The sequence below is a fragment of the Sinocyclocheilus grahami genome, unplaced genomic scaffold, assembly GCF_001515645.1.
Source record: "Sinocyclocheilus grahami isolate Dianchi unplaced genomic scaffold, SAMN03320097.WGS_v1.1 scaffold44.1, whole genome shotgun sequence".
Taxonomy (NCBI): Eukaryota; Metazoa; Chordata; class Actinopteri; order Cypriniformes; family Cyprinidae; genus Sinocyclocheilus; species Sinocyclocheilus grahami.
The window spans coordinates 1,308,441-1,334,534 of record NW_015505223.1 but is presented as its reverse complement, the minus strand read 5'-3'; the positions used below and the strand labels follow the sequence as shown (position 1 = coordinate 1,334,534).

At 35.9% G+C, this 26,094-nt stretch overlaps 1 protein-coding gene across 1 annotated transcript; it reads right to left on the bottom strand.

Annotated features, from left to right (window-relative positions):
• On the bottom strand, positions 1-21,889 carry LOC107582438 (cyclin-dependent kinase 18). Its single transcript, XM_016268284.1, has 13 exons — positions 21,878-21,889; positions 21,620-21,745; positions 18,182-18,238; positions 15,218-15,332; positions 14,064-14,158; positions 13,730-13,853; positions 13,402-13,522; positions 10,670-10,767; positions 8,764-8,869; positions 8,523-8,565; positions 957-1,047; positions 722-799; positions 1-546 (listed from the first exon to the last, which is right to left on the bottom strand). Exons 1-13 carry the CDS (start codon positions 21,887-21,889, stop codon positions 512-514), a joined length of 1,101 nt encoding a protein of 366 aa, XP_016123770.1. The 3' UTR covers positions 1-511.
• Between the last annotated feature and the right edge of the window lie 4,205 nt (positions 21,890-26,094).

Here is a 26,094-nt window from a genome sequence, read left to right as displayed (position 1 = left end):
TTGGGGTTGGAGCTAAACTCTTCAGGACACCGGCCCTCCAGGACCGAGTTTGGACAGCCCTGAATTAGGACATGTAAGTATCTTTTATAAACGTTCCTTAGAAGAAGAAAGAAAAAAAACATTACTGGTGTGCATCTTGAGACAAAACAATGTTTTAAAATATGTCAGTGCAAGTTTCTTTCAGCTAAAACAGCTCATGCATTTTAGTTTGGAGCTAGGCTAAAGCCTTGTCTGTGAAACCAGGGGTAAATGTCTTTAAAGATTTGAGCTTTAGGATCGGTGTGGTTTTTAGGTTTAAAAGAGACTGCAAGAGAGATTTAATTGAGCCTTGGCCACACTTTTAACCAGCTTATGTTATGACTGAGGATGATTCACTTCTATTGAATCTGTTTTCTGAAGTACATGTTTGTGAATGGATGCATGCATGTTTTGGATGGAGAAACAAAGCTGTTTGCTTCATAATGGTTTTGTTCTGGTGATTTCTTCATGCACACCGCATTGTTTCTTGTCCTCAGAATATGCTTTGCCTGCGGTTCTTGCCTCGACCTGGATTTGGAGAAAATGACCCATTGTTAGACAGATCTGCAGGAGTGCAGGTGAGGTGAAAGCGCTTTCTTACAGGTTTACAGATGGGATTAATGTTCCTTGTGCATGACTAAACATGATCAAGTTGCGCTCTGCAAATAGAGATGAGGGATGTCAAAGCAATGGAATTGAATACCCGGCGGCAGGAATACTGAGCTCTTGTGTCCCGGATCCTTCTGTAGCTGGATCTCCCTCAGTGAAAACAGAGATGAGGCTGGAGAGGATAGAAGACAAGTGGGTGATGATCAAAGCAAATGTATTTTCTTCTTTGTTGTTTCATCAAGGTGAAAGACAGATGATAAGGCTCGTGTTGAGGTGATGTTATGTAAGCAGACAATCTAGAAATAGCATAAGTATTGGGATGAACTCACTGTCAGGTATGGAGTGGATGTTCTCGCCCAGAGTCAGGAAGTAAGAGTGTCTCAGAGACGACTCGGCGGAAATCCTGCGCTTGGTGTCATACTGAACAGAAAACAAAAAGAAAAAAGGGAAATGTATATTTTGTTATTAGACATTATATTTGAATATAAATATTATAATATAAACAATATTAATATTATACATAATGTTTCATTATATTAAGCATATTCAGCATATTAAGGTTTTATTTGTTTATATATATTTATAAATTATTTTGTATATATTTTAAATATAAATATTATACATTTCTTATTGTTTTCTAAAAATGTAACATTGATATCATCAATATTTTTTGGGTTTCTCAGAAAAGAAAGCCTTCATTTTAAATGTAACAGTTGTATCAATTTTTAGAAGTACAGTAGATACTCTCTAACATTTATAAAAACATTTTAGTGATGTTCTCAAATTGCTAAATCTAAGAAAGAAATTATGTAGTTTTCACATTTAAAATTCTAATGTTATATTTTAGAGTTGAGGTTTTTCTATAGTGCCAGTTGAGAAAAACGGATCTATAGTTACCTTAACTATCTTTTATGATATATTATATATTATGTTAAAAAAAAATCACAATTTATATTAAACACGTTACACATTATATTTAACCATAAATATTATAATATAAATGAAAAATGTTTATCTATAGTGACCATAATTTGCCATGTATTACTATTTTTATTATAGCTATATTTCTATAATATAAGTAAAACTAAATGTACATAATATAAAAACAAATTAATCTTATATATATATATATATATATATGTATATATATATACAGTATATATATATATATATATATGTTTTATATTTTTTAAATGCAAATATTATAATATAAATTACATAATCTCTAGTGACCATAATTAGCTATGTCAAGATTAAATGTTTTATATTATGTAAATGATATATATATATATATATATATATATATATATATATAAACTTTGAATATTATAATATAAATTTCATAATGTTTTCTAGAAATATTAACATTGATGTCTGTTTTCTCAGAAGAGAAAGACTACATTTTAATTTGAATCAACTTTGAATAAAATTGTTTTATATTTTAGAAGTACAGTAGATACTCTCAAATCTAACAGAAATGCACTAAAAGCCAGAGAACTTGAATTTTGACCTTTTGTACACGTGTGCGCATGCGTAACGCTTCTTTCACTGTTTTGCACACCAGAGCGCACGTGTTGCCTGTGTTCTTTCCCGTCGTGTGTGCTCTTCACTAATGACTCGATTTGAGCACGGCTCCCCTGACTTGTTGATCCCCGAGCTATAAAATAGTTTTAAATAATGAAGCACCCATCACCCTGCTGTCATCTCACACAAAGTTATAAAATTGTCTCCGGCGAAGTTTGGCGGCGTTTCAAACGAGCAGAGCGTTCAGAGAGCATTGTGTGAGGCTGACGGCGCGATCAGTCAGCGGGGTTTGATGAGAAACAGGTGCACGGTTCGGACTCATTAAGGCCGCTGTCACCATTAACGAATCGCGCACTCCGCGGTCTTTCATCATAATGACAGGTCAGAGCGCACTCAAGCTGCGCGTGCCATCAGAACGCACAAAAGAGAAGGAGAGAAACGCATTCACGTTTCTGCACAAATACCGCATTCTACCGAAATACAAACGCACATAATCTTAGACTTCCCATTGACTATTCTGTTGTTGTTAAATTAAACCTCTGATACCATCAGGGTACATGGTACATTTGTAGGTGCAGATTTTATTTAGGACACTATTTGGCACAGCCCTTTTAATCACATTTACTGTCATACTGGAGACATTATAGTATATTGACTTTTAAAGTTTGTAAATTAAGCTTATCATAATAATTTGCTTGTTTTAGCTGGCGTTCCAGTCTGACCAGCCAAAAAGTGGCCCAAAACCCCACTAAAACCAGAAAAAAAGACCAGTCTGATGATGGGTATGTTTCCCAAAAGCAACTATGGTTGCACGTTTCATCGTTACCATTTGAGTTCAATGGAACTAATGACCATAGTTAGCTAACGATGCCTTTTGGGAAACACACCCCAGGATGGGAGACCAGCAAAGACCAGTAAACTCACTTTAGTGTGTGTGTGTGTGTGTGTGTTTGTACCTGGTATTTATCACGTTATGGGGACCAAATGTCCCCACAAGGATAGTAATACTAGTAAATGTTGACCTTGTGGGGACATTTTTGAGGTCCCCATGAGGAAACAAGCTTATAAATCATAAAGTATTCGTTTTTTTGAGAAAGTAAAAATGCAGAAAGTTTCCTGTAAGGTGTAGGTTTAGGTGTAGGGTAATAGCACATACAGTTTGTACAGTATAAAAACCATTACGCCTATGGAGAGTCCCCATAAAACATGGAAACACAACATGTGTGTGTGTGTGTTTTAAATAAAGACATATTTAGTTGTTCTGTGAATAATTTTTTCTCAAAAGAACATCTTGATGACTTAATAAGCTAAGCATAATGGTTGGTTTTACCTGTTTTTTAATTAATTAATTTCTGGTTTAAGCTCTAAAACTAGCAAAAAAGCTACTGACCAAGCTTAAACTGTTTTCTTTCTTTCTTTCAGCAGGGTGCAAAAATATTTTCAAACTCTAAACTTAATATACATTGTTTGGCTTTTTTTTTTTTTTTTGAAGCACATTCTGTGAATAATTTTTTCTCAAAAGAACATCTTGATGACTTAATAAGCTAAGCATAATGGTTGGTTTTACCTGTTTTTTAATTAATTAATTTCTGGTTTAAGCTCTAAAACTAGCAAAAAACAGCCTGACCAAGCTTAAACTGTTTTCTTTCTTTCTTTCAGCAGGGTGCAAAAATATTTTCAAACTCTAAACTTAATATACATTGTTTGGCTTTTTTTTTTTTTTTTGAAGCACATAAAGTTGCTCTGTCAATAATTTTTCTTGAACAATTTTTCATGCAACTTTATATCATATTGCCTTTTAATCATAATAGTTTGCTGGTATTACAGTCTGACCAGGCTGGGAGACCAGCTGAAATCAGCAGACCCACTTTTTTGTTCTTTTTCTGAAGACATCTGCATTTTTTTTGTCCCCAAATGTACACTGGAATAAAACAATTATGTAGCAACATTGTTTACTTAGAAATTGCTAGTAAATTTCAGAATTAATTACAAAGACAGCAAGTAACCCAATTAGTTAAATTTTGCAGTAGATAAACTGAAATAGTATTTCCTTGTAAAATGTACTCCATTAATCATTTGTTTTATTTACAACTTCGTAAAATCATTTTTTACAGTGTATAGCTGGGTCAGTAACATGCATTACTGTATGCAATGTCTACTGCAGACTACAGCCAAAACGCTATGATCAGCATTGAGTCGCTGGAAGAGTCTTTAGCCTGTGGCAGCCCTCTTTGTTCAGTCATTCCCCCAACATAATCTTGAACAATATTCCTCTGAAAGGTCCTTACTCTTGCCTGTACCTGAGTGAAGCGTGGAGGTGTCTGCATTTGTTTACCTGTGTTTTGACAATGCTATAATGCTCCGGGCCTGACGCCCCTGCCTGTATCAAACTAATTGGACCTGGAGGAGAGCACGCAGAGAGGTGAAGCTGACACCATAATTAGCTTCTGAGCTCACTCCGTCTCGGCAGCGAAACTCTTTAACAAGGGGCTTTTTTCACCCAGAGATTTGTGGGAGCTGAAGACTATTGCAGTTCCATGGCATTAAACAGCACCTCGCTGGCCTCTGCACTTGTGCTGTGTGCTTGTTAGAAATCTCACACATACCGGTAAATAATATCTGATCACATGCTAGAGCTTGATCCATGTTTTGTTTTTTTCTTTTTAAATTATACGGATTTGAATTATAATTGATTGATTTGAATTGATTAGTACATATAGATTTTAATTTATTAGTGGTTGATCTGATTTTTTTAAATTATTTAAATTCTTAGTTTTGCCACAATGATTATAATTGGACTGTAGAATACTAGATTGTTTTTAAGGGTTATTACTTTTGCGATTATTCTGATATTTTATTAATAATAATGATAATAATAATTGATTAGTAGTTGATATTTAAATTGATCTGATCTTTAATAATTATTTCTGAATTTGCACACAATAATTTATAATGATTAGACTATTAGAATACTAGGGGGTTGTGTTATCAAAACATAAATTCGAATATTAATTTGTGAACAATGATTGCAAAACATAGATAACATATATGGATAAATATCATGACATTTTATATTATTATTAGTAGTAGTAGTAGTATTCATTTTAATTGGTCAGTAGTTTATTTTTTAATTCTTATAATTTTTAATAATTATTTTATTTCTAGTGTTTGACACAATGCATAATGATTAGACAATTAAAATACCAGGGGGCTGTGTAAAAATTGAATTTGAACATTAATTTGTGACCATTCTGATTACAAAACAATTTGAATAAACATGGTCGTAAATATTATTTATAATATTGTTATTGGTAATAATAGTAACAACAACAATATTAATACTTATTATAATGGTAAAAAAAAAAAAGCTACAGGTCTGTATTTCATGCTTGAGAATGAAGGCTTTTACATCAATTATTGTATTTTGTAGTGACTTAAGTTAATGTGGCATAATGGCTTTGTTGGAAACCCACCAAATAGATTTCTATTAACCAATAGAAAAGAATGTCAGTATTATTGGATTATCAGTCTCTTATTATGCAGATGTCAACAGAATTGTATGCATGGTTGCATGGACATTATTGTTATTATTGTTAGTGTTTTTAACAATAAATAGACACTTTATCAGATTGAACTATAGTGACTTACTCACATTTTACTACCAAAATAGGCAGTAATATTCCTGTTTCATCCATACTATGATACCAGAAATATTGTCTTCCTGCTATTCTGCCATATGCCATCCTTTGATGACCTCTTTCATCAGCAGGGCGTTTCTAAACACAGTACCACCACTGGCTAGCTGTGTGTGTGTTTTTGGACTTCAGTACAGCCCTGCAGGGCTGTTGTTTTTGACATCTGACACAGACTGGCAAATCCTTATATTGCGTAAATCTATTGCCTCTCATCTTACTGGCTCCTCCTTAGCATTCCAACAAATGGAAAGTTGTCTACACAGAGCAATGCACCTCAGATGATATTTATGTTAAGAATGTATACATAAATACAGGGATCGATGCTTACTTTTCACATGTGCTCCTAATTTGAAACATTTAGGAGGGCATAAAGACCTAAAAGTGCATGAAAGTGTATCATAGAATTAGTTTTCCCTTAAAAAAAGGGGATATGAGGAGATATTTACATGCAAAATGATTTAATTTAATTGAATACTAAAAGTACACTAGGTTTTCTAATATTTATGCTTCAAACTGTTTGCTTAGAAAAGTTCACCCACAAAATGTAAATTTGCAGAAAATTTGCTCATCCTCAGGCCATACAAGATGTAGATGAATTTGTTTCTTCATTGGAACAGATTTGGAGAAATTTAGCATTCCATCACTTGCTCACCAATGGATCCTCTGCCGTGGATGGGTGCCGTCAGAATGAGAGTCCAAACAGCTGATAAAAACATCACAATAATCCACAAGTAATTCACACCACTCCAGTCCATCAATTAATAAGCTGTGTGTTTGTTAGAAACAAATCCATCATTAACGTGTTTTTGTCATATGATGTTGCTAAAAAGAATATTATTTGGTGTAGTGAAATATGTTTATGCGGTTTAAGGTAAAAAAAACCACATTATTTTCCACATACTGTACATTATTGTTTCTCCTCTATGCCCCCCTTTCTGAAACGCGTTGATTTTTACAAAGCTCATCAGTCTGAAAAGTGAGGTGTGCTCTGATTGGCCAGCTATCCAGTGCATTGTGATTGGCCGAATACCTCAAGCATGTGACGGAAATGTTACGCCCCTCACCATATTGTGATGATGCCCTGTCCGGCCGGGGCGACGAGACAAAAACATTAAAACCCATTATAAACGAGGCATTTGTTGCATCCAGTGGGGACATAATTACTGATTATAATGACTTATACTGTCTTTTTACGCGTTGCGTTGCATCGCGCCGTGTAAACATAAAACCTTGTCTGCATTTGTGATCTGCATTTGAGAAATGACAAACAACAAGCGCTACTCTACACTGCTCAAAACTCTCGTTTGAATCGTCAGTGGCAAATTCTTTAAATATAAAAAACGTACTTACAGTCTGTGAGTCAGAACAGCCAGCATTGTAGTCTACTCTACCAGGTTCAGGAAACAGTCCTCCATAAAATGTGCTGCACACATCTGAATATTTGGGTTGAACTGTTCTGGAACCGATCCGGTGATCTACAGCGCGAAGTTGATGTATTTCCTCAGCGATCAGCACGGATCAGCTCCAGGCATGACGAAGCAGATATCGTCCTCTTTTGGAAGGCCAAACAAAGTAGTTTCGCTTTCACAACGAAGCACACAGCGTCTTCACGACATGGCGGCAACAACAATACTACAGCGAGAATAAAAGTTACGCCTTCTTTCTTTGCGTGATCATTTGGGCGCCGTTATGCAAATCTTCCCACTTCGTGACATAGATATGTGGGGGCGTGTTAGAACGAGCCGTTTTAGGTAGGTGTGGCTGATTCTTAACTTTTATAAAGAATATCTCTTTGGATTTGAGTTTGAGATTTTTAGTCTTTGCAACTTTACAGATCTTCTTTATGCACCAAGAGGTTGTAACACTCCAAAGAGAAAGGAAAAATTGAAATCGCATCATATGACCCCTTTAACTTCAAACCATTTTCGACCAAAGTATGAGTCCTCTATCTATAATATTGCATTCTGCAGTGGAAAAGTTGTCTTGTCTGAATCAGGAGAGAAATATGCACAGATCAAGCACTGTTTACAAGTGAAAATGGTCCACAACAGTTTTAAACAAATGTGTCAGTGGGTTTTTATGTGAGAGGATAACATTATGGACTGTATTTTGTCTAGAAGCAATAGTTTAAAGTTAAAACATCTTAACAAAGGATTTTTTATCCCTAAAAAGATGTATCTTTTTGCTTCACAAGATGTTAATTGATGGACCGGGGTTGTGTGGATTATTGTGATGTTTTTATCAGCTATTTGGACTCTCATTCTGACGGCACCCATTCACTGCAGAGGAGCCATTGATGAGAAAGAGATGTAATGCTGAATTTCACCGAATCTGTTCCCATGAAGAAACAAACATCTTGGATGGCCAGAGGGTGAGTAAATTTTCAGCCAATTTTTTTTTTTAGGTGACCTATTCCTTTAGAAATTACGAAATTATGTATATTGAAAACATTGTATTTTGGTTACAAAAATAACCATTTAATGGTATTTAATTAAGATCATAACCAGGAAAAAAAATTGCATACTGTGGGACTTTTAATTATAAACAAGCCTGCAATACTCAAGCTTGTGATGCATTGACTGAGGCTTCAAATTTGTGTTTGCATACTTGCATAAAGTATGTTTCTATCTCAAATCAGAATAATCCAACTTTTTTTTCTGTCAGATTTTCACTCACCAGCAATAGAGCCGAAAGAAGGTCTATTCCCTCTGTGTCAAGCCTTAAAAAAAAAAAAATCACAAACACATGCTTGTGTATTAAAATATTCACCATATATAATTCATAGCATGCAAAGTCTCCAAAACATGCTCTGTTGTTATTTATAGATATAGGTGTGTTTTTGTTTGTACATTTTATTTAAAGAAGCCAAAAACTAGTCCTGTTGCATGCAAGTTAGTTTGTGGTGTACGTGTGGTACCTGGGCACATGATTAATGAGCGCTTGTGCTCTGTACTGAGGAAACAGGTAGGATTTGAATTCATCATTAGCTGTGATTCTGGGCCAGCTCTCCTCAGTTGGGGTGCCTGGTTACGGAAAGAAGTGTAAGAATTTTAGTATGTGTCCTACAGTGAGATAATTAGACCTTCATTCTGCCTCAGACGGTGCACCCACGACCACCCACAGTCTGTTCACTGACCGCCTGATGCATATTGCATAAAAAATGGCTGATGTTTTGTTGATCTGGCAAGCTCTGATTAGGTTGGCTGGCTTTGCACAGCTTCTGAATCGAATTGCACAGGTTGTCATGTTTACAGCTGGCTGCTAGAACGAGCGCTTATGAGGAGCATGTAATCACTCAATCACAGAGTTTGCCAGTAAGTCAAGTTGTTTTCTGTGAAACAAGTAGTTTTGGAAAACAAAAAAAGCAAAAACAATACATACAAGGGCAAACTCTGAATGATTACTTCTGTGCATTCATTGTAATATTTTTTTTCAGTCTGTGGTCTTGTCCTGTGTATAAATGAGCAAAGGTTATTATTATTAATATTATTTAAGAAATTGTTACTTTTATTTACAAAGGCCACATTAAATTGACAAAAATTGGTTTTTATTTCAAATCATCATATGTGACCCTGGACCACAAAACCAGTCTTAGGTCGCTGGGGTATATTTGTAGAAATAGCCAAAATACATAGTACAGGTCAAAATTATTGATTTTTCTTTTATGCCAAAAATCATTGGGATTTTAAGTATTTTAGGAATACTAATTAATTAAATTTCCTACTGTAAATATATCAAAACTTAATTTTTGATTAGTAATATGCATTGCTAAGAACTTAATTTGGACAACTTTAAAGGCGATTTTCTCAATATTTAGATTTTTTTTGCTCCCTCAAATTCCAAATGATCAAATAGTTGTATCTCGGCCAAATATTGTCCTATCCTAACAAACCATACATCAATGGACATCTTATTTATTTAGCTTTCAGATTATGTATAAATCTCAATTTCGTATTTTTTGGTTTTGTGGTCCAGGGTCACATATTAGAATTACTTCTGAAAGATCATGTGACACTAAACACTGGAGTAATGATGCTGAAAATTCAGCTTTGCATTACAGAAATAAATTGCATTTTATAATATTTCATAATTCAATTTATTTAATGCCATTTAATAATTCAAATAGAAAACTTTTTTAAAAATTGTAATAGTATTTTGCAATATTACTGGTTTTACAGTATTTTTAATCAAATAAAAGCAGCATTGGTGAGCATAAGAGACTTCTTTTAAAACCTTTCTGACCAACTTTTGAGTGCCAGTGCATCGTTGTGTTCAACTAGACCAGGGGTAGGCAAGTTCGGTCCTAGAGAGCCGCAGTCCTGCAGAGTTCAGCTCCAACCCTGAAAACAAAACTCACCTGCCTATAGCCTTAGTAATCCTGAAGACATTGATTAGCTTGTTCAGGTGTGTTTGATTAGGGTTGGAGCTGAACTCTGCAGGACTGCGGCTCTCTAGGACCGAACTTGCCTACCCCTGAACTAGACAAATTGATCTAATTAAAATGAGAAATGTAACATTTAAATATGCAAATGTAACCAGATTTTCACATTTGCCCAAGAAACCTCAAAAGGGGGGTTTCATAGTAATGCCATAAGAGAACCATTTCTTTTTAACCACTCAATTCTGAAAGAACCTTTTTTTTTATAGTGTAAAGTTCATTGCACATTTTAATAATCTAAAAAAAAAACTTTTCCACTATAAAGAACCTTTTGTGGATTGGAAGGCTAAAAGTTCTTCATGGAACCAAAGATGCCAATAAAGAACCTTTATTTTCAAGATATTAATTTATACATAATTAAAATGACACAAAATGTCTCTCATACCCATAAGCCGAAATATCAGGTGTAGTTCCTCTTTGACAGTGGATCCAGGAAACATGGGACGGCCTGCCGCCATTTCATACAGGATACAACCCACGCCCCTAGTCATACAGAGACATCCATCATATTCCTGCTGCGTTATGATCATAAAATCTCTTTTCATTTCATTGCTGTTATTCTATACGTCAAAGCTTTTAAATGAAGCCAGCAGACATCATTTGAATATATCAGATCAGGGCTGTCACAGTTGTTTTGAGAATATTCTCCTATCACAGTCTGACGTCTGCTTGACTGGAGGGTAGTTTTGGGGAAGCTGCGAGGTGGAGATATGGGAAAGACACATGTGGCTGCTGTCACGATCGGATTGATTAGCCCACTGGACTAATCCTGAGGAGGATTAAACACCACGGCATTTTTATCGAACAGGACGGCTTAGCTTTAAAAAAGCATTTATGTCCGAGTCCGTGTCAGCTATCCAGGGTTGCCTGAGGAGTGCGTGTCAGGGTGTGCTTGTGACGTTAAAAGGTTGTGTCAGGAAAGACAGAATTCAATTTTCTAACTTAATGTTTCTTCTGGAGGACTGAGCAACAGTCAAGAGCTCTTTGGCATGATCAAAAGGCAGTTTGGTGTATTATTTCATAAAGTTCATAAATGGGATTTTTTTTCTAAAACAAAAGGTTATACCTATTCATTTAGATATTTTGACATGCAACGTTGAATAAATAAAAAAAGACTATTGAATGAGTTTGAGTGCTGAGAAAGCAAAAAAGTTCCAGTGGTGGCAATGATAGTCCAGCAATCATCTCGACAACGTACTAATAGTTCATAAAGAGAATCTGACTCATGTCAACAATAGAAATGTTTTGCCTATATTTAAGATGCATGTATATCAATTCCATATAGAATTTCCATCCAATACAGTTTTAACATTAACTTATTCATCAGTCATACATGAATAAAAGAGATTTATATAATGGTACTAATGAACTGAACTACGTTTAAAAACACAATAACCAGGTATATATAATTATCAGAAATCTAATTTACAATATGTAGACCAATCTCATACATTTTAACTAAGTGTTCCACAGCTAGCCATATTTTTTTACCAGTTACATTTATTCAGTTTATTCAAATTAAAGGAATACCTTATGGAAATATTTAAATAGATGCAAATATTTAGTAATAAACTATGGCATGATTTATTTAGAGTGTAGAGAGTTAAATTAATCTAATTCAACTAATTTCTCATTTAAATGGTTAGATTTGTTTATTTAAATTGGCTAGTTTAAATGGTTAAATGTGTCTAGAGAGAAAATATGAGTGGTGCTTTGTTTGCAAATGTAACTTAATTTTCTGTCTTGTTTGGTTCGATTGAATCGAACTCAAGTTCGTTTCCCCCCTTGGTGCGGATCATTTGGGCAGGTGTGAATACAGCAATCGCACTCGGGTGCGGACCAAACAACCGTACCGAGACCCAGCTGAAGAGGTGGTCTCGGTCCGCTTCCAAACGAACTCTGGTATGGTTGAATGGATAAACCAATGAATGGATGACCTTAAGCACATGTGTGGTTTTGTTTACAGTTTCTGGTTCACAAAAGGGCAGTGTGAAAGCGAACCGCACCAAACAAAAAAAAATAAACATTGTATTTGGTCCGGACCAAAGAAAGTGAACTAGCGGACTTTCCTGGTGTGAATACACCCTAATTTAAATAGTTAAAATCGACTGTTTAACTTAAAGGGTTAGTTCACCCAAAAATGAAAATTCTGTCATTAATTACTCACCCTCGTGTTGTTCCAAACCCGTAAGACCTTCGTTCATCTTCGGAACACAATTTAAGATATTTTTGATGAAATCTGAGGGCTCTCTGACCCTACCATAGACAGCAAGGTAACTACCACGTTCAAGGTCCAGAAAAGTACCAAGATGATCAACAAAGTAGTCCGTGTGACATCAGTGGTTCAACTGTAAAGTTACGAAGCTACGAGAATACTTTTTTGCGCAAGGAAAACAAAAATAACTTTATTCCACATTTTCGTCTCTACTGCGTCACTTGTGGTCGCGCGTTCACGACAGTATGATGATGCGTGCGTGTGGCGGCGCTGACCCAGATCTGGCGTAATGACGTCATCACGCCGGATCTGGGTCAGCGCCGGCGCCGCCACACGCTTGCGTCATGGTACTGTCGTGAACGCGCGTTACCTTGCATAGAGCCCTCAGATTTCATCAAAAATATCTTAAATTGTGTTCCGAAGATGAACAAAGGTCTTACGGGTTTGGAACAACATGAGGGTGAGTAATTAATGACAGAATTTTCATTTTTGGGTGAACTAACCCTTTAAATGTGTATATTTCAGTGGTTCAATTTGTCAAATGATTATATTTGTGTTATATAAACAGTTAAATTGGTTTAGTTTAAATGGTTACATTTATATTATTTAAATGGTTAAATCTGTCTAATTTAAAAGGATATGTTTAACAAATTTTCACATTTGCTGTGACGTTGTTTACTAACCCAAGTCAAAAGAGCTTAGCCTCCAGTATATAGCATGATTTATAATTTTAGCTGATGGACTATTTTTGCCTTTTTATAGTCTGTGAGCATTGTTTATGAGCAGTATTAATAGTTTTGCTTATCTTTCATAATGTTAGCAACACATTGTGGCCGATGCCATACAGTAGTACTATTGTGTTCAATGTTTTCTAGCAGCGGTTTATGGGAGCAACATCTTACCACATGTCTAGCGGTGTTGAGTACTCCGTGGAACCCAGCAGGACATCAGGAGGTCGATACCACAAGGTCACAACCTCATTTGAATAGGTTTTTGTTGGAACTGATTTTGCTCTGGCCAAACCTTAATAAGTAAGATTATACAGATAGTTAAGGCGATGAACAAACGTTGCTGGGTAAGCCAGAATCTGAGCCAAAAGCTGATTTCAAATGGGAGTCACATGGGAGACCGCTGCTGGGTAATGTGCTAAAAAACAAGTCAGATATTCTTTGTACAGCACACCAAAGTAAACGCATCTGTGAATATTCAGGCCTTGTAAGAACGTCTTACCAAAGTCTGCCAGTTTGAGTTCTCCCTTGTCATTAATGAGCAGATTCTGAGGCTTCAGGTCCCGGTGGAGAATCTTCCTCTTATGACAATATGATAAACCACGAAGAAGCTGGAACATAAATATCTACAAGGACAGAGAGGCGGATGTTAGCGCTTCCAACAAGGACAGCATTTTAAGGCATACAAAATGTAGGCAGCTGCCTTCTAAGATACCTCATTTTCACCTAGTTTTAAAGCAACATCACATGCATCGACTGCGGATAACGCATTACAAAATACTTGAATGAAGAAAATTCTGCTATATTTTTTTAAATTCAATAAAGATGTGGCTTACCAGATACTCAAAGACAAGGGTGAGACATCGGTCCGTATGGATGATGTCATGCAGCGTTACGATGTTGGCGTGTTTCAGGTTCTTCAGCAATGACACTGGTGCAACACAACAAGAATATGATAATGAGCAGCTACAACAATAACCTCCGGCAGGGCTGTGCAAGATTCAGAATTGAAATCTTTTGAAATTCTAATCCAGTTCCTGAATTTTAATCCAGAATTGTCATTCAAATGAGAAAATGGCTCTAAGTGTGGTATTGTAATAATTAATACTGAAAAATTAAATATTACCCATAAACAGCCAACATATTGGCTATTTAGGGAAATATATAATTAATATTTAATTTTTAATAAAATGTGCATTATAATGTAATCTATATATTTAAATATTCTACCAGTGTGTGTGTGTGTGTATATATATTTAAATATATTAATGACTAATCAGTTACTATGAAATTAGCCCTAAAAATATTCTAATATGCTTTGCTGCTCAATACAGATTTCATATTATTATTTATCTTGAAAACATTTGCTTATAATTTTTGTGAAAACAAAAATCCCCCACTGCTGGATTACTAATATTATTAAATATTAGTATTTTTATCTAATAGCTAATATGATTTATTAAATTTATTTGTCATTTTTATTAAAGAATTAGTAATTTACCTCTCATTTTAAGTCTTTTTTTATGCAACAGGAAAGAATTAAATATTAAAGTGAGAATGAGTGGACACTTTTACTGAGGTCTTCTGCATCTCAGATTTTTCTTTAGAGAAAGGGATCCCCGCAACATTAAATCTGAAACAAGTTGATACTTAAATGAAGTCCCAGAGCTATAAAAGAATTGCTTTCTGAATTATGCCTAACTCTGACCTCTCATGTCCTGACATGTTTTGTAATGCAGTGTGCATCATGGTATGTTCCCTCTAGCGTGAGCTCAGTAGCCACTGGGTGGCAGCCTTGCTTCACGTCAGCATTTTCCATTAGCAACCCCACTCACGTACTCCATCTCATTTAGATGGAGTGATTCAGGCTGGGTGAAGAAGACGCCTGTGGCTTGCTAGTTTAGAATGTATACTCTTCGTGACAATCTGGGTTTTGAACAACTGGCGAGCTTGAAATCATAGTTTGGTCAGTGAGAGAGGAGGACACCACCTTCCCGTATGGCCGTGCACGGGGCGCCCTCTTCGTGCTCCAGACGAATCTCTTTCAGGGCCACCAGGTTTTCTGTGAGTTTGCTGCGACCCTTGAATACTGTTGCGTATGTGCCCTGTTTGACAGACAGGAAGACAAAAATATGTCAATCATCTGGGAAACAGGAGTGGTGCAGAATAGATCAATGGTTCACAACTGGTTTTACTTGAGGATCCAGATTTGACCTTGGCAACCCAATGATGTATTGTACGAAAGCAAAAAGAAATGACTTGAAATCAGACATTACTCTTACCATAAATTGCATAAGCCCAGCAAGATGCCAAAATAAGAACATGTTTGGTTCTCAGATTTCTCTTGAATTTCAATGAACTGCACAAACAAGGTTAATCTCAGAGTTTATCCTTGTTTAGTTTTGTTCATTGTTGGTTTTTCAGGAAGAGGACATGTCATACAACCTGTCCATGTCAACATCTGTCTGATTTCACAAGCTTCTACCAAATGACATTAATTTATGCTAAAATATTATTGAATGGAAGCATAATCACTGATGTCAACAACAAGATATATAGTAGATAAAAACACATAGTCTATACTAAGTGCACAATATGGTAAGTTGCATTGTAATTTTGCATTCAACATGTTTTTATTTTTGCTTTCCTAAACCATATCAGACCTGCGGTCCACCAGATGAGAACCACTGGATTAGACCAGAAACTTCAGACAAATCTTTGGGAGTGTTGATCTAGTTTCTAGTTTGGTTAGAGATTTTTGTCTTTAACCACAATGTCAGCTGGGACGAGCTAGAAAATCAAAACTGCTCTTTAAAGCTGGTGAGCTATTGTTTATGGAAGTCATTTCATATTGAGATTACCCATTTGTTGGCTGGAGATGAGCTTCAAATTTCCCAAAAAATTTACTTTTGAGGTTTTTATGGTACTTTTTGGTACTTTGTTGTAAGTGGATGATAATTATAAGTAATAGTGGATCAAAATGTTTCTTTATCTATTGAAGTATAAAAATTGAGGTAGATTGAGATCCAAGATGTGGGCTGTTAACTGAAAGTTTGTACACGGTTTTTCAAATGTTTATAAAAGTCACTCTCTTATCTCACCAAGGCTTCATTTATTTGATCAAAAATACAGTAAAAATAGTAACATTGTGAAATGTTATTAGAATTTAAGAGTGTTTTCTATGTGAGTATATTATAAAAAAAGATGCTCCGATCAGGGTTTTTGAGGCCGATCACAGAAAGCAGTATCTGCCGATACCGATCACCGATACCGATCTTTTTAAAGCCTTCTTTTCATAATGTATAACTGTTTATAGTGATAGTCCAATCAGGATTTTTAGACATATATTCAGGGTCTGAATTTCATTTTTGAAAATGGGGGGAATTCCCCTCTTAGGTGACTCTTGTGAGGGGAAGCAGCTTTCACACAGGAGTCCGCTACTGATCTATTTACCACAAACACAACATTTATCCATTATTTTGATTTCAAATTTAAACATTGTCACTGAAAATGCTTTTTCAGCATTTACACAGTACAGTAATACACAGGCATGTTTAAACACAATAAATATAAGCAACACATTATTCAATGCTTTTTACTTTTGCATTTATTTCTAGATTTATATATTAAGTTGCTCAAGCAAGTGTCAAAACATTTAAACTGCTTTTCTTACGTTATCACAAACTTACCATTGACCGAAATAGTCAGCTCTACTGACTATTAATTTTATTTTATTTTATTATTATAATTATTTCACCCGCGCTGGACAGAGACTGAGACGGTGCCGCTGCATGTCGTGCCAGACCTTCTCACAGCAGCGTCATCAGCTTGAGATCGTGTTATTGAGATCGGCCATTTTTAGAGACCGCCGATCAATCATCCCAACGTGATTATCGGCCGATAGTGATCGGTAGCCGATCAATCGGAGCACCCCTATTATAAAATGTAATTTATTCCTGTGATGCAAAGCTGAAGTTTCAGCAGTCATTCAGTGTCACATGATCCTTTAGAAATTTTTCAAGAGACATTTTGAAAACACTTGTGCTTAATATTTTTGTGGAAATGGTTATAATAGTTCCAAAAAACAACCTTTTTTTGAAAATCATTTTTTAAACATTATAAATGTCTTTACTGTCACTTTTGATCAATTTAATGTGTCCTTGCTAGAAAAAAGTATTAATTTCTTTAAAAAAAATATATACAGTATATATATATATTTGAGTTTGCTTCAAAGCCTTCAGGTAGATCCATGAACTAAATCCCTTCATTTACTTAGCAAGACCAAAGATTCCTCCAAGGTGATTGTCCTTGTAAATTGATCATCCTTGTAAATTAATTTGTATAAAAGTGTCTGCTAAATGACATGCCTATAATAGGTCAAGGTTTGCGATATAACAGATATTTCACTCACAAAAGAGACTGAAACCATAGCACACTTTTAAAGATTTTATTAATTTCCCTGACTTTTCCAGGCAGAGCTAAAAGCACCTTTAAACATTAATGAAAACGTTTATAACTGCTGATACAAAGATATTGCTGCTATTTGTTTCTTTATTGAGGTGAACTCACTGCAGTCCTTGTCCAGTATTTTTTCCAATACTTCAGGTTTTTCTCACACATTCATTAGATACGGTATTCCTTAGGGTTGTATGTAGTACATTATTTCTCACAATTTGCAATGTGCATGCTTTGTTGCACTTAATGAAAAATTGACGGGCTAGTCGCTGTACAGCTTTGAGCATATTAGAGACTGATGTCTCTTCATGCCAAAAAAAAAGCCCATTAAATCAGAATCCACATTCAACACGACTCATATTCACTGTAATTGCCTGCGGGGAATCTCGTAATGAACACATTTGGTTCTTCATTTCGATGACTGCTGTTTTATGTTTTTAATTTTTGCTTATAGCATCTCTTTTTTTTTTCTTCACCCAGGGAACTGAAAACATCTTACCTCTCCTAGTTTTCCCAACTTCACATAGGTCTCCAGTTTCCCAAAGCCAATGTCCGACTGGAAAAGAATGGAATACAGTGTGAGCAAAGTGTCTTCAATTTATTGTTTGGTGACAACATTTATGAATAGTTTTTTGAGCTGTAAACAGTGCGTGGATATCAACATGTAAAGTGAGGCTGTTGTTAGGGTTGCTAGTATTGTTTAATGTGAAGTGAAGGGCATTGTGTAGGAACCACTGAGGTTTTTCTGTTTGTAGCAGAAGTACATGCTGAGTTAGACACAAAAAAAAACATTCTGCGCAAGAATGCGAATGCGACCAATGCTTTGAAAGCATGTAAACCTGAGAAAAAGAGAAAAATGGCTGTAGAAGACATTTATGATAATGTTTGTTATAGCAGTTCTTTTAGTAATGCTGTGAATGCATGTTGTGTTATTTATCATGTGTAAGTATTTTTAGGCTGTTTTGTAGATGAGGGGCATGCCAAGTAGTAAGTACACAACTCATTAAAAGTGCACAAACCTGTTGTGTATTGCACTATTCATAATAAGTTTGAAAGCAATAGTATAGCTTGACAGTAGACTAGAGTTGAACTTAATGATCACTAGAGTGCAATAATTGGGTTCTGGAAGTAAAAATACTATTTATTTTCTCCATAGTGGAATTCATTTTGAGGAAAAAAACGTATAAACCTTTTAAAACAGACCTACTGTGAGCTACAAGGTTGTTAATATGCTTCTGTTGAAGATAGGGATGTAACGATTACCAGTTTGACGATAAATCGTGATAAAATACCCCACGGTTAGTATTACCGTTTCATATTTTAATTATCATTATAACCATATTCGATTACCAAGATTTGAACAACTGAGGATAAATAAATACTGTACTGCACAGGGCTCCAGAGTGCGACCGAATGGGTGCATTTTGCGGAAAAATATTCTGCCCGTGCGACTAAATTGTGTGCGGTCGCACTGGCACGACTACCGCATTGTTTAACTCATTAGCGCTGCATTTCTATTGCATATGAGAAACATCAAAAGGCAAACGAAACTGAAACTCGTTTGAACTGCGCAGTGCATATAGAGTGTAGAGCCTGGTTTATACTCGCCGCGTCAGCAGGAGCGCGAAGGTGCGTGCAGCAAAAATGACGCGCATATTGAGGAAACAATGGATGGTTTTCATGCTGAAGTAAAGTAAAAGGCCGCTTCTTAAACCAAAGGTGAACATGTTGGTATTCTTGTGGGGGGAAAAACATGCAAGCACTTGTCACCGACAGCAACTTTAGTTTTACTTTTCTTTTTGTTTTCATTTTGAAAAGCTTGTTATCTTTGCTGTTTACCTCACGTTATGCTATGGAGGGATATGGATTTGATTCCTCAGTGTTTGCTAAACGTTCTGTAATTTATTAGTCGGTATGTAATACAGCATGTGGTGTATGCCATGCCTCGTCTTATTTGATTTTGTTAATAAACGTTTTGTAAGCTAGTTTGTCATTGTATCTTACGGTTTTATTGTTGTTATGCTTTTTAATTAAGAATAACAATGAATCCATCTTTTGTTTTAGTCTTAAAAAGTGAAATATGTGTAGATGTATGTAAGCAAATCAGACGATTATCTTTTCTTGTAAAACGTGACACTAAGATCGCGAATTCGAAAGTGAAAGCATCGAAGCCCGGCTTATAACATAGCTAAAGAGAAACTCCCTGTTCACAAAATTCAAATCACAAATAATACTGATGAAAAAGAAGGGGTTGAATGTTAACCACTTTTGTTTTCATATAACTATAAACTATGATAAAAGCTCATCAGCATGCATTGATTAATCCCTAAAAATAAAAATATTGCGACCAAGTCATGTGCTGGTGTGACCAACTGAGAAAGTCGCAAAAGAGCGACCAGTGGTAAGAATGAGTCTGGAGCCCTGAAGCATAAAACACAGTTTTATTACATTAGATATTTGAACATGTTATTAGATAAGCTGTTGTCAGTCATGTTGTCATTCAAAATCCGGACATCATTGGCAATGTTATTGTTTTAGTTATGCAAACAAAAACTCGACCAAGTCATGTGCTGGTGTCCAACTGAGAGAAAGTCGCAAAAGAGCGACCAGTGGTAAGAATGAGTCTGGAGCCCTGAAGCATAAAACAGTTTTATTACATTAGATATTTGAACATGTTATTAGATAAGCTGTTGTCAGTCATGTTGTCATTCAAAATCCGGACATCATTGGCAATGTTATTGTTTTAGTTATGCAAACAAAAACTCATTTTGTTTGTTGTTTGTTGATTTTAAATGTAAAACTTGGTGCAATTATTTGTGTCAGTACTTTTTGAACATTTCCAGCACATTTTAACGATACCGTGATAATACTGATAACCGTGATCATTTTGGTCACTATAACCGTGATAAGAAATTTTCATACCGTTACATCCCTAGTTGAAGACATCAGCCTGCATTATTTTAATTCATCATGTTCAACAGCAAAATGGCTTGTGAAAAACTACATTACCCATGAATCTGCAGTGAAATCTCCACCAATCAGAGAACTGTGACAAGCACATAGTGCTAGCCCACTTCCATGAAGCTCTCAAACTGCTTAGTTGTTTGTTCTAAATATTTGTATGCATAAGATGCATATTTTGCAATAAACGTAAATTATATTTTTTAACATCAACATCATAACATCTGTTAAGTAAATAATTTTATTTTTCTAGCATTTTTATTTTGATTATGTCATTCACTATGCTTCATAGGATCGTAATTCTATCCGTCGTTAAAGCCGTTTTTGTATATTTGTCGGATTTTCAGATTTATTTATTTTTTTGCTTCAAATCAAAGTTTGTAATGTTGTTATTAGCCGCATAGCTGGTTGGTTTAAGTCATGCCTTATAACTCTTAAACATGGGAAAAATGAATGGGAACAATACTTCCAGGACCAAGGCCACTGAAAAACTTTTTTTTTTTTTTTTTTTAATTAGCAATGTTTTTTCGGTACTCAATATAGAATGTGTTCATAAATGGTACTACCCTAATTTAAAAAAAAAAAATCCCCACAAGCTTTTTGCAGTGCATTCTGGGATTGCATTATCTCCAGAAACAAATTTGTTGCTCAAGATTTTGTAAAAACAATTATTAATAATAATAAAAAAATAGGTATCTGTGTACTATTATATGGCTATAATGCTTAAAAAAGTTGCCTGGGTAGGAAGCTCTGCTTTTGGAACAGAATCGGTGTGTATGTAGAATAGATAGTTTTGTTTCAAGAAATTAACTACATCTTCATAAATAATGTGTTTTAAAATTGCTGTTATTCTATTTTAATTAGCGGGGTTAGGGTTTCGGTTAGTCTGCAGTTATTAGCATTAACTTAAACTATGAAATGTCTTCGTTTAGATTGCATCAGTAACTTTCAAAGTGAGTTTAGTTTGGTTACTAACCAGTGAGGCTCTTCTGGACATGCGGCTGAGCGGTTTGCACGGTGGAGGGTTTTCCATCTGTAACTTCTTCAGAAACTCTGGTGGGAGACGGATATCCATGGGCAGAGACATCCTCTTAGTTACATCCTGCACACACATCAAAGAGCTGTCAGCTATTAGTGTTCAGCTAGCACACATATGAAAACACAGCGTGTCAAGGTGAATATGACAGCTTTCTCCACCACGCAACACAACTCTACGCCTATAGGCAGAACCGACTATTCTTACCATGATGAACTCGGCATGACAATGAGAAAACCTGTCACTTTTCTCCAGTATGAAGACTCTCACTCAATAAAGGATTCTGCAGTAATCTCAACACGCCAAGGCAGGGCAGGACAAAATATTGTATCTTACGAAGAGCTGAAGTATATCTAACAATCTTCTCGCATCTAAGAAGCTCTGATGGCGTTAGTTTGTAACTCGATTCACCGCCGCAGTTAAGAGAGGCCCAAAAATAGCACGGCAATGTGCTCTGAAAAATGACAGCATTCCCTCTGATTCCTCCCGCTCTGCCTTGTGGCTGAGTTTGTACGGTCATGCAATAAAACTAGCCAGCGATTCTCAATAAAACCAGGGAATAAAAAGTCCTCCTTTCTCCTCGGTGCTCTCCCGTCATGCCTGTGGGAATAAAATAAGGGTGCACTGTGCAGATAAAAGGTTTGCGAGAGCAAAAAGAAGCCGTCGGATTTGAAAATGGGAGAGGGCATTCATTCCAATTTTCCCCCTCTAGATTCATGGCCACTGAATAAGAAAGCTGACAGCCGAGGCAAAGAACACTCCGAATGCGGAGTCAGTCTTTTGTGGCGCTGGACTAACTTACAGGTAATACTTCCACTCCATTTAATGATGGACTCCATCTTTCTCATGTGCCTCCAACTAAGGCTCTTCTCTCATACAGATACTAAATCGCATGGATGATTATGGTAGAAGAGAGGAGTAAAAGGCAGCAGCCTCATGCAGTCTCTGGTTAGTCTGTTGTTGTCGTTCACCAATCCAGTTGGCATGGTTTGTTTTGTGTTTTGAACTTGCTTATTTATGACACTATAATACATATATGTGTCTTATATTTGTTATGTGTGTGTATATATATATATATATATATATATATATATGTATATATATATATATATATGTATGTATGTATGTATGTATATAGAGGTGATCACTAGAATGTACTTAACACCGATGTGCCAGTTAATGTAATAACTATGGATTTGAGTAATTGTAACAGTAGTATGATGGTTGTGCTAGTATTTTCTGACTCATAATCATGGATATTTCTGAAAATATACAAAATCAGTTAACAAGGCCACAAAAAATATATTTGTTTATAATTGTGTGCTTAATTTGTCAATGTTGTAATAATAACTTTGTTATAATATAATTTCTTTATTATTTTAAATAATTGTACTAGTATTTTCTGTCTCATGAAAACAAGGCAAATATATATGTAAACATAATTTATTATTTAATATATGTAATTAATATAATTTCTTTATTAGTTTAAGTAATTGTGCTAGTGTCCCTCATTTTAATTTGGTCATATTAATGTCTGCAGCATTTTACAGATGTGTGATGTGCAAAATATGATTATTTTGTCAATACTCTAAGGATTTTCTGTCTGACTGTGGTGCAGTAAATGGAGCTGATAGACAAAAACCATCCTGTAGTCTCAACTCATTCAATATTTATAATAAAAATTTGACAGTATTCTTGTATCTAAGGGTATTGAGTGATAGGCGAGGTAAAGCACATTTTCGAACAGAAGAAGCAGGGGAGCATAGGTGGACACTTCTGAACATGCTAAACCAAAAAAGAAAAAAAAACTATTCTAACTATTCCTTGATATATACAGTAAATACACAATACTTTATATATACTGTGTATATATATATATAATTATTATTATTATTATTTTTCTTTCAGTTCTGTAGCCTGTTTTATCCCCACACTCAAAGTCTATAGGCCATGTTTTAGTGATCCCACTGTGCTGGGTTGTTGCTTCTACTGCTTCTACTGGCAACTGTTGCATTCATTAGGTTATAAGAGTTGTTTGAAGAGCCTCAACAATCTTTCGAGTGCGAATGAGCCATAGACGTTCCACCTCTTCTCTGATTAGCCCGCTAACTCAATAACCATGAGGTCAGCTATGGCATATGCTGATGACGGCATCATTAATCAAGCCCACCGCAGTTAGCGGAGCGATCGCAATTATCGCGCCGAGTTTCATGCATTTATGATGTGGCTATCTAAGTGGGTGTCAATCCGGCAAACCCCAATTAATAATGTCTGTGTCAACAGACTGTCAGCACAAATCCAATTACGCCCCTATACGGCACGTCCGATAGGGACCCACCAATGCCACGGCTGACCCCCTTCGCGAGCGCACGGCAGAAGCGCACGGCAGCCTGGCATTATCACTACCAAACTGTGTTTTCAGAGGTGAGAACGAAAATCAAAATGGCTTTTCTGCTCCATCAGTTCAATTTGGACGAGGGGGCTTGAAGGGCCTCCGGAGGCATCGAGGTGGGAGCCCCCGGTCCATTTCACAGCGCCGTGGCGGCATAATTGAGATCCACCTCATTATTGGGCCGAGCCCGGCGCTGAATGAGAATTGCCTGCCAGGCTCATCCGTTCTCATTTAGGCTGGTCTCATCCTCTCCGGACCGCACAAGTGAACTCTTTATCGGAGCCATTTAGGCGAAACGCAACGAAATGTCACATCTGGCAGAGACGGCCGGTCGACGCGATCGCATTACCCACGGCTGTCTTTATCCTATCTGAGAAGATCGCGACAGCTGTTTGTTGCGTGTCCCTGTTATGACTCTGAGGGCCCTATCATACACCTGGCACAATTTTTTGCTAGTTTCAGCCCGACGCAGTTGTCATTTTCACATCCTGCGCCACGTTGTTTAAATGGCAAATGCATTTGCACCCATGGGCGTGCTGGTCTGATAACGAGGTGTATTCAGGCGCATTGCTGGCGCGTTGCTATTTTGAGGCAACTGAAATAGACTGCGCCATTGTCCAACAAAAACCTGGTCTAAAGTCTCTCATAGTGTTGCTGGTTAGCCTCTGGTCTGCCTGTGCGCATTCATGTGTTTTTGAGGAGGCATGGCTTTGCAGAGTGATTATGCATGAAGGGTGAGGTCTTATGCTTTCAAAGCTAGCTTGCAATTTCTAACCTTTCCGAAATCGCCTACCCTGCTTTTAATACAGTCAAAAAATTACATACAATCAATGCTTGATTGCATTCTAATTGTCAATGTTTTGTCATTCATCAGCTGGAAAAATTGTTCCGAAAATTATTCCAATGATGTTGTTCCTTTGTGTTGCTAAAGGAACACTCCACTATTTTTGAAAATAGGCTCATTTTCCAACTCCCCATAGAGTTAAACAGTTGAGTTTTACCATTTTTGAATCCATTCAGCCGATCTCCGGGTCTGGCGGTAGCACTTTTAGCTGTAGCTTAGCATAGATCATTGAATCTGATTAGACCGTTAGCATCTCGCTCAAAAATGACCAAAGAGTCAGAGATATGGCTAGGAACTATACTGTCATTCCGGCGTAATAATCAAGGAACTTTTCTGCGTACCATGGGTGCAGCAGGCGCAATGATATTACGCAGCGCCTGAAAATAGTCCCCAGCTAGGTAACTTCCAATAAGCCTATTTTCAAGTAAGTCATGTGTCCGCTTGACGTTTTTGCATACTGAGCACAGTAGAGATCTCAAAGTAAACATCTCATTTATTTTCTTCATACAGAAACTGATTTTTAGTGATAATGATAGACCTGCCGTGAGCTCTGAGGGTGTTAAGTGCTGATTGGATCTTCTGTAGTGCTTCAACTTAATAAAAGCGTGGTTAATAACCAAATATACTTTGAAGAACTAAACTATCTATAATACTAATGAGATATCGACCAGTCAGAAGAGAAGGTGTTACCATGGAAATAAAGAGCTAGCAGTGACCAGACATAACCGTAATGCACAGCAAATTACATAATCACTCTTAAAATCGCTATATATTTTGCAATATTTAGTTTTTAAACTTTTAATCAACTATAAGTTGATGGCTTTAGTTAGTATCTGTCAGATCTGATTCAACCCTTAACTAAACCTATAAAAAAAGTTACGTGAAATAAAATGAAACCTTACCACAATAAAATAAACCCTTAACTGTATTTCAGCTTGTTGCCAAGGAAATTAGTAATATTTAGTTACTAAAATAACTAAAACTGAAATAGAAATGAATAAAAACAGTATAAACATGAATAAAAATGACAAAAACTTAAAATTACTTAAACTAAAATTAAAATAAAGTATAATATAAAATTCTAGATATTAATACAAATTTTAAATGATACTAAAATAATATTTCTATATTAGTCTACTTCAGTGTTTAACATTTTGTAATTATTTTTCCCTTTCATTT

What these genes read in the sequence shown, in the direction of transcription:
- LOC107582438 (XM_016268284.1), bottom strand. An exon ending in GTGCACGGCCATACGGGAAG is followed by an intron (nt 14,159 to 15,217) that starts GTGGTGTCCTCC and finishes GTGTTGCACCAG; the next exon opens with TGTCATTGCTGAAGAACCTG. An exon ending in TTCTTTCGGCTCTATTGCTG is followed by an intron (nt 1,048 to 8,522) that starts GTGAGTGAAAAT and finishes TTTTCTGTTCAG; the next exon opens with TATGACACCAAGCGCAGGAT.